This window comes from Protomyctophum bolini (assembly GCF_963924005.1).
Source record: "Protomyctophum bolini genome assembly, chromosome: 9".
Classification (NCBI taxonomy): Eukaryota; Metazoa; Chordata; class Actinopteri; order Myctophiformes; family Myctophidae; genus Protomyctophum; species Protomyctophum bolini.
The window spans coordinates 720,352-730,351 of NC_137870.1; the positions used below are offsets into that span (position 1 = coordinate 720,352).

Sequence of the window (10,000 nt, forward strand, 5' to 3'; positions counted from 1 at the left end):
CCCCGTGCCTTCGGCCTGGTGGAGACAATAAAACATACTCTCTCCCCATGCCTTCATGGTGGAGACAATAAAACATACTCTCTCCCCATGCCTTCATGGTGGAGACAATAAAACATACTCTCTCCCCATGCCTTCAGCCTGGTGGAGACAATAAAACATGCTCTCTCCCCATGCCTTCGGCGCCTCCTGGTGGAGACAATAAAACATACTCTCTCCCCATGCCTTCGGCCTGGTGGAGACAATAAAACATACTCTCTCCCCATGCCTTCAGCGCCTCCTGGTGGAGACAAACTTACCGTGTCAGTGAACTGGTAGGCGATGAACTTCCTCATCAGGGCGATGACCGTGGCGCGTTCCTCTCCGATCTGCAAACGGAAACGTAGATCACGTGGTGAGGACAGGAAGACAGACACACCGTAGTGAGGACAGGGAGACAGACACACCGTAGTGCACAGGAAGTCAGACACACCGTAGTGCACAGGGAGACAGACACACCGTAGTGCACAGGGAGACAGACACACCGTAGTGAGGACAGGGAGACAGACACACCGTAGTGCACAGGGAGACAGACACACCGTAGTGAGGACAGGAAGACAGACACACCGTAGTGCACAGGGAGACAGACACACCGTAGTGAGGATAGGGAGACAGACACACCGTAGTGCACAGGGAGACAGACACACCGTAGTGAGGACAGGGAGACAGACACACCGTAGTGAGGACAGGAAGACAGACACACCGTAGTACACAGGGGTTCTCAACGTTTTTGGCTGGGGAGCCGCTCTGGGGAGCCCCTCTGGGGAGAAATGCTTAGTGCGCAAGCAGAGAGCGCAAGTACTTTCGACCGCTAAAAACTGTCAAATCTCAGTAATGACTACTTGTGCCTGATACGGCAGTGGTGCCAGATTACATACATGTATACATAGGGAAGGAGAATTACCTTTAATACTCCCAACTAGGGATGCACCGAAAGGGAAATTCTTGGCCGAAACCGAATACCGAATATAATAAACAGTTGGCCGAAAACCGAATATCCGAATATATTTAATATTATATATATTTTTGCCTACCATTGCTGTCATTAAAGCTACCTGATTTATGGTTATGGCAAAACTTAACTTCAATAATAATCACTGTTATGGGTCCATAAAACATGTATTCAGCTCATTTGAATGCATTAATTGCATACACTATTCGGTGATATATTCTCTGCCTATTCAGGCCGAAACCGAATAGGCCGAAAATGCTTTTTTAGCCATGGGCCAGGGACTAGTGGACTAGAGATCCACTAGGAAGGGACTAGTGGACAAGAGATCCACTATAAGTCATTTTAAACTTGGTTGCATGCTGAAAATAGCAGATCTACAAGCTCAAGCTCATTTTAGTCGACTAAACCAACTGTAGATTAAGTCGACTAAAATCTTATAATAATAATAATAATAATATAATATGAATCATATTTGGATATTCGGATTTCGGCCACAACTGTTTCCTATATCCGGTTTCGGCCAAGAATTTCTGTTTCGCTGCATCCCTAAAAACAAGACATGATGATCATGTTTTAGGGTGGGGGGGGGGGGGGAATTATCACGGCAAAAATAGCAGATCTACAAGCTCGTAGCGCGCCACTCGGTGGCGCGCTACGAGCTTGTAGATCTGCTATTTTTCAACAGCTAAAGCATAACATGATGGTAACACTAAAAGGTAGAGCTGTCCCCGACTAAGGATTTGTATAGTCTAAATTAATATGAATAAATGTGCTGTCAGTCGACTCATAGTCGACTGAACATGGACTGAGAGGCTCGTCATTAGCCAGATTGAGCACAGCAGGTGAGATTGAGATTCAGGCCAGCGCACTGTGCGATTCAAGTCACAGGCAGTGGCACATTGCCACACAACAGGCAGACACACTCCACATGCACATTGGAGATGGATTAAAAACAGTCAGAAAAGCATGTTCAAATGTGTTTACTGTTTAATGTCCCCCAGAGACCTAGTGGAATAACACAATAATATTTTGTTAAAAGAAAAAAGAAAAACTATTTTTTTCTTCTTTTTTTTTTTGGTGAACTTCGACTGAGAGTTGGTCAGTCGACTGAGACCCGTTCCGATGTATTAGTCGACTATTGGACTAATGGAGGTCAGCCCTGCTGTTCGCACAAGACCTCCGTCGGCACAGTTCATGAAATAATGTAACTTTTGGACATTTTGCATAATTATGAGATGTAGAATAACCCATTCTGAACGGGAACCCATTCTGGTGTTAGCATCGTGTCGTGCTTTAGCTATTGAGAAATAGCAGATCTACAAGCTCGTGGCGCGCCACCGAGTGGCGCGCGACGAGCTTGTAGGTCTGCTATTTTTGAAAAAAATCGAAGAACGACTGACATTTTTTCAGGTCAGAATGGGTTCATCAGACCAGTGTGTGTCCAGTGGAAACCTCGTATGAATCTGATCTCAGGTCAGAATTGGTTAAGAATGATACAAATGTAACACATACCTTACACTTGACGGTCCAAAGGTTAGGATCTCTGAAAACACACACACACACACACACACACACACACACACACACACACACACACACACACACACACACACACACTTCAGTGTCGTAACGCCAAATTCAAATCATCGGCAAAAAAGTAATTAAGATGCTCTGCTATCTGGATGCCGATTGGCCGGATGTTACGTCACGTGACCTACTTGACACCGGGAAGCAGCTGCTGCTGTGTGATGTCATCGGACAGCTCCTCGGAGCCTCCCGGGAAACTGTTGACAAGGCAGAGGTCAGAGGTCAACGCAGAGGTCAGAGGTCAACAACACTACGCACATACCGACGTAAAAATGACCAAATGAATATGAACGAATGAGAGAAATAAGGTGTTTCCTGAGGAACAGGGAGAGACGGTTTGATAAGGTTTGGCTGCCCCCCAATGTCCATGACCCGAGTAGAAACGATTAAAGGGACACTTCACCCTTTTTGCAAAAAAAGTTATGTTAATGACGTTTAGGAGCTTTAGAACACTTTCCTGGGGGTCTTTATGTGTGTAATAATATGTGGTTTTAGATACTTTAGATTGTAGCAGTGAGCCCAGTGTCTCTGATGTCATGGACACTGGGCTCACTTCCTTCCTGGACTACATGTTGTCTCAGTAAGACAGCTCTCCCCCCTATCCACAAGGAGGAGCAGTGCACCAAATAATTATGGGAATTGTAGTCCAGGAAGGTAGTGAGACCAGTGTCCATGACATCAGAGACACTGTGCTCACTGCTACAATCTAAAATATCTAAAACCACATATTACACACATAAAGACCCCCAGGAAAGTGATCTAAAGCTTCTAAACGTCATTATCATATATTTTTTTGCAAAAAGGGTGAAGTGTCCCTTTAATAGACAGGATACCATTGATATGGTATGGACTGTACGCCATTTTCTTTTCAGATGTTTTCCATGAGCTTTCTATCATCTTATTATACAGTATGCCGTGTCACTGAGCAGTATATGGGTGGGAGAGGGTTAAGGGATTTCTTTATCTTTTTTTGTCTTGTTTATTTTTTCTTTCATTTTGTTTCATAAAGAATAAATAAATATGTATTTCATATCATAATGTTTAACAATTTATAATCTGTTCAATAAAAACATATTTGACAAAAATAAAAGAGCTGAATAAATTGTTTTATGGACCCATTTAAGTTTTGCCATAACCATTTATTTTGCCATAAATCAGGTAGCTTTAAAGGAGAATTCCATACTAAAAGGCTTTCTTACCTTTCTTTGTAGTTGTTACGTCCCCATCAAAGAGGTCCAGGTGTTATTTTGTGCAAAAGCTCCTTATTGACTATTTCCCCTACCATAAGCCCTAAATGAATTGCATTGAATTGAATGATGTATGGGGTGTTGTGCTAATTCGCTTATTTCCATCGCTCAAAATTATAATCTTTTTGTATATATCCTCTCTTCATAATGTAAATAATAACCCAAGCGGCACACTTTACTACTTATTTCGATGGAAATAAGCGAATTAGCACAACACCCCATAGCCCCCATTAAATTAAAAGCAATTCATTTAGGGCTTATGGTAGGGAAAATAGCCAATAAGGAGTTTTTGCACCAAATAACACCTGGACCTCTTTGGTGGGGACGTAACAACTACAAAGAAAGGTAAGAAAGCCTTTTAGTATGGAATTCTCCTTTAAGGTGCGGCCATGACAGCAATGGTAGGAAAGAATATGTATAATATTCGGTATTCGGGCCAACTGTTTCCTATATTCAAGAATGTCCCCTTCGGTGCATCCCTAGCGTATTTCCTCATGTGTGCGTGCGTGCGTGTGTGTGTGACTGCGTGCGTGCGTGAGTGCGTAAATGGTAAATGGTGCATTTATATAGCGCCTTTATCCAAGGCGCTTTACATATATTGTGCATTACATTCACCCATTCACACACACATTCATACACCGATTGCGGCGGAAGCCATGCAAGGCACCAACCAGCACATCGGGAGCAATTTGGGGTTCAGAGTCTTTGCCCGCAAGGACACTTCGACATGTAGACAGGAGGAGGAGGAGCCGGGATTCGAACCGCCGACCCAAAGATCATCGGACGACCTGCTCTACCTCCTGAGCCACAGTCGCCTCCGTGCATGCGTGTGTGTGTGCGTGTGCGTGTGCGTGTGCGTGTGTGCGTGCGTGCGTGTGTGTGCGTGTGTGTGTGCGTGCGTGCACTCACTGCTCCCCTCCAGATGACTTGGCGTATTTCCTCATGTAGTATTCACCCAGAGCCTCTTCTCTGGAGTCTCTGAAAAAGACAAAAGATCACACCTGTGTGAAGTGAGGGGCGCTCTTATCACCCCGTGTGACGTCGAGTTGAACTTTCCTTTCGGTCATTTAAAAAACAAAACAAAATGGTGGTTAACCCATTCTGACCTGAGATCAGATTGTATAAATGTTCTTCTACATCCTGACAGTTTTCTGAAAAAGCTATGTTTCTATGTCGGTCGTTCTTCGACTTTAAAAAAATAGCAGACCTACAAGTTCATAGCGCGCCACTCGGTGGCGCGCTATGAACTTGTAGAAACAACGGGATGCACTAATGTACTACTGTACTGTTTTTTATTCTAGCTCCTCCAGCTTTTCACCAGAGGAGAAAAACGTTTTTTTTGGAGCTACGAGCTTGTAGATCTGCCATTTTTGCCCAAAGCTAAATGATAATTAGGATTCAAATGGACCCTTAGGGGTCTGTAACTCTGAGAGTGTACAAATGGAACCAAATGGACCCTTATGGGTCTGTAACTCTGAGAGTGTACAAATGGAACCAAATGGACCCTTATGGGTCTGTAACTCTGAGAGTGTACAAATGGAACCATTGCATTTGTACACTCTCAGAGTTACATTAACATTGATTTTACAATATAAATTGGGGGTCCCAGAGATAGAAATGCCATTAAATGGGGGTCCGTAAACTAATGCTAGAGCTGTAAAAATCTTCTTATGGGGGTCCCTGGAATATCATTCTAAAGGGGGGTCCCTGGAATATCATTCTAAAGGGGGGTCCCTGGAATATCATTCTAAAGGGGGGTCCCTGGCATTTCATTCTAAAGGGGGTCCCTGGCATTTCATTCTAAAGGGGGTCCCTGGCATCCGCGGGGTCCGCGGGGTGTGATGTTTACCTCCAGAGGTTCTGAAGTCTCCTGGACCCAGAGTGGTCCTCATCATGAAGGACCCCATGGTCTATGTTGGACACTGAGAGAGAGAGAGAGAGGGAGAGACAGAGAGAGAGGGAGAGAGAGAGATAGAGAGAGAGAGAGAGAGAGAGAGAGAGAGAGAGAGAGAGAGAGAGAGAGAGAGAGAGAGAGAGAGAGAGAGAGAGAGAGAGAGAGAGAGATAGAGAGAGAGAGAGAGAGAGAGAGAGGGAGAGAGAGAGAGAGAGAGAGAGAGAGAGAGAGAGACAGATAGAGAGAGAGCGAGAGCGAGACAGAGACAGAGAGACAGAGACAACGTTGTGAGGAATATTAGTTTGCTGTGAACGATGGCTTTGTCTTCTTTGGACAAGCATCGCTGGGAGCGTCGCTCCACAGGCTGGGAGCGCCGCTCCACAGGCTGGGAGCGTCGCTCCACAGGCTGGGAGCGTCGCTCCACAGGCTGGGAGCGTCGCTCCACAGGCTGGGAGCGTCGCTCCACAGGCTGGGAGCGTGAGGACTAGGGATGCCAAACGACTCATATGTGGCCAATCGACGAATCGAGGCCTAAAATCGACGTGTCGAACGACTTTTTTCCTTTTTTTCCTCATTTTTATATTTTTGTTGTTGCTGCGCAGCAGTTGAGGAGAACGCAACTATGCATTCCTTTAAGCAACACAACTTCTGCAGCTGCCATATGTTTAGAATTTGCATCAATGATCAAATCCCAATAATAAAAAATTAACTTTTTATTTTGTAAACAACTAAACTGAAGGAGCAGCGGCGCTATCGGCTAGTAGTCCCAACTCTGTGTCTGCAGCCTGTCACGAGCCCCGTAATGAACTGATACGGGACGCACGTTGTTCCGTATTTTAATGTCATGTCGGAGAATAAATACAGTATGAATGACGGCGCGATTTATTTGACAACTCTGTCCTGCTTTCTTCACGAGAAGAGAAGAGCGCTCACCGCTCAGAACAGAGAAGACCTGTGGCTGTCAGCTCACTTTACGGCATGACATGAGATGTGAACCTGGGTCTGGGAAGCTCAGAGCTGCAGCCATTGGCTCATGATACGAGCACACGACCAATGGGACAGATCATTCAGTGTTGCTAAGATACCACCCCCCACCACACACACCCTTGGACGATGGGTCCACAGCGGCAGTGACAGGCGCAGCAGCACAGCACAAACGCGTACCTCTCCCATTTGGAAAACATTTGAAACAGCAACGTTATAACGTTTTACATTACAAAAAAAGTACAATACAAATAAAAAGATTTTTCGACTCATACGTTTTGAGTCGCGGGAGGCATGAGTCGATAATCGAGTCGATTTTCAACATTTTTCAACATCCCTAGCGAGGACACATCTGGAAACATGGTAACAACACTCACCTTCTGCCTCTTCTGCTGTCGACGACCATTCAGGAACAGGGGGGGGGGGGTGGGGGGTGGAGGGATGAGGAAGAGGAAGACAGGAGATTACAAGATAAATTGATATCGGGGTACGGACACACACACACACACACACACACACACAGTGTATTCATATTAACAATAATAATGAGAGCTGTATCACGGCACAATGAAGAATGACAGACAGACAGTCAGTCAGTCAGTCAGTCAGTCAGTCAGTCAGTCAGCCAGTCAGTCAGTCGAAAAAACAAAGTTGGGAGTTCTATATTCAGACGCCTGTAGCAACAGATGGCTGTCCAGTTCAGTTAGTCTTGTGTTTTTCGAGTGGCGCTCCAACCACTCCAAGGAACGGCAATGTCCGTGTTCACCTATGTGTGTGGCCATGAGCACCAGAATGACTATTAGTACCAGTAGGGGCGCTGTTGTGCCAGAAACAGAGAGAGAGAGATAGTGCTGCACTGTTGCCTGCTAATATATATGAGAGAGAGAGATGGGGGGGGGGGGGGGAATTAAAAGACTTCAGTGCACTGTGCCTACACATGTTGCGACCGCAGGTCGCAACATGTGTAGGCACAATGCAAGGAATAAATGCATTCGCCATGTATCCGAAGGAAGTCTGATCCAATCACTTTTAGATTTCTCCAGTTTAATCCTGAGTTTAAGTTTTGTAGTGTTCAAGATCTGATTTTAGGCATGTTTAAGCCTCCAGGAAAATCCGTGTTGAGGTTCTTAATCCACTGTTTTTCATTAAAACTTCTTTGTCCTAAAACTGTCCAGTTAGGATTGTGTTGAAGTCCAGCGCATTTTAGAGCTTCAATGCCGTGAGCCATGAAATGTTGCACCAATCTTGTGGTTGTCTTTTTGGCATTGTTAATATTGTATCTGTGTTGTCCCAGCCTAAGTACCTATTGTTTTACCTGTCTCAGAAACAGAGAGAGAGAGATAGTGCTGCACTGTTGCCTGCTAATATATATGAGAGAGAGAGATGGGGGGGGGGGGGGGGGGGGGGGGAGTTGCACCACTCGGTTCACACGGGTGTGATTTTTACTACCAGAGAGACTGTTTAACCCAGGGGTGCCCGTTATGTCGATCGCGGTCGACCAGTCGATCGCAAGCGCTGCGCAGGTAGACCGCTTGGCCCTGACATGAAAAAACAAACAATCCTCGCCGCGGACAGGCGGCGGCGGCTTTAAACCCCCCCCCCCCCCACAATGCAGTGCCTTGTTTTCAAGTGTGGGGAACGTCGGGTCTGTTCTGTTGTTAAACAAACACAATAAAAGGATATCTATCCATCATTGTTCATATAGCAAGATGCGCGCGGCAAAGAAGCCTAAAACATATCACTTCCATGCAGAGTGGGAAGAAGATTATTTTTTCACGATGTCACATTCCAAGTCCAACTGCGTTTGCCTTTTACTCGAACCCATCGCTACATTCATGTGCTTCCCATTCAGAAGCTGATGTTGATTCCATTGCCTCGAAAATATCAACACTTTTTAACATGAACTCTTCTGCGTTGGAGAATGAGATCATGGCACTGCAGGCTGACATAGTTAAAGTTGCGCGCCCGCGATGGAGAGTTTTGGAACTTACTCGTGGAGGAAAAGTATCCAAACATCAGGACTTGTGCAGCCTCGCACACAGCGTTATTTGGCTCCACATATTTATGTGAATCAGCGTTTTCCCACATAATTAAGTCCAAATATCGTTCCACGTTGACGGATGATCATTTGGAGGCCTGTTTAAGACTAGCTGTCAGCAGTGACTGTCCGGATTACGCAGCGCTGACGGACTCCATTCAGTGCAAGGCTGCAAGCAGTCATCTGATTAAAGGGATAGTTCAGATTTTTTTTTTTTTAATTGTATGAAATACTTTCTATTAATATAGTGGTTGCAACTGTATTAATTGTCCTGTCCTGTGGTGGGAGTTCCGCTCTGGTTGAGTTGAGTGGTGCATTATTCCTTCATGTGATTGTGTATGCTTTTTATGTGTGATACTTTTAATATTTGTGAGCAATATGTTATTACAAATTGAAATTGACGTTATTACAAAGAGTAACTTTAACAAAAAAATCTCTTCTTTGCAATGTGGGGTAACTGAAAAGGTGAATTGATTTTGAAACAGTCCTAATGCCTTAATGTTATTTATTTTGAGTATTTTAAGCAATGGGATAATATTTTTTTTGGTTGGTAGATGACCTTGAGCTGGCAATTTAAAAATTAGACCTCAAGTCAAAAAAGTGTGGGCACCCCTGGTTTAACCCATATTGACTTGAGGCAGATTCTAACAAAACGCATGTTTCTATGTCAGTGGTTCTCACAGGGTTAAAACCTCATGTTTCTATGTCAGTGGTTCTCACAGGGTTAAACCTCATGTTTCTATATCAGTGGTTCTCACAGCGTTAAAACCTCATGTTTCTATATCAGTGGTTCTCACAGGGTTAAAACCCCATGTTCCTGTGTCAGTGGTTCTCACAGGGTTAAACCCTATGTTTCTATGTCAGTGGTTCTCACAGGGTTAAACCCTATGTTTCTATGTCAGTGGTTCTCACAGGGTTAAACCCTATGTTTCTATGTCAGTGGTTCTCACAGGGTTAAAACCTATGTTTCTATGTCAGTGATTATGATTCACTAGCCCCATGCCAACAACATTGTGCAGGAAACCCTGTCATGACTAGTATTAAATGACTAGTACTTAATGACTAGTATTAAATGACTAGTATAAATGTTAGTCATTTTGTGTCCAATGTACTTTATGTTCATAGAGTTAACTTAACTATAACTAAATGCATTTGAAATGTAAAAAAAAAAAAGGTTACTTTTCAGGATTCCAATTCAAAAAATAGCCGATCTACAAGCTCAAAATGTGTCTGCGACATGTTTTGAGCTTGTATATATCGGC

General features: G+C 44.3%; 1 protein-coding gene across 2 annotated transcripts in view; it reads right to left on the minus strand.

Moving 5' to 3' along the window:
- The window catches only part of supt5h (SPT5 homolog, DSIF elongation factor subunit), a 55,227-nt gene that overhangs the window by 36,683 nt on the left and 8,544 nt on the right, over positions 1-10,000 (minus strand). Inside the window, exons 4-9 of one of the 2 annotated variants that reach the window (XM_080771570.1) lie at positions 7,078-7,092; positions 5,672-5,744; positions 4,732-4,800; positions 2,707-2,772; positions 2,501-2,531; positions 297-365 (exon numbers count right to left, since the gene is read on the minus strand). In XM_080771570.1, coding sequence (XP_080627696.1) covers positions 297-365; positions 2,501-2,531; positions 2,707-2,772; positions 4,732-4,800; positions 5,672-5,744; positions 7,078-7,092 — 323 coding nt within the window. The remainder of the gene's footprint in view (positions 1-296; positions 366-2,500; positions 2,532-2,706; positions 2,773-4,731; positions 4,801-5,671; positions 5,745-7,077; positions 7,093-10,000) is intronic. The other variant, XM_080771571.1, reaches the window with a different exon arrangement.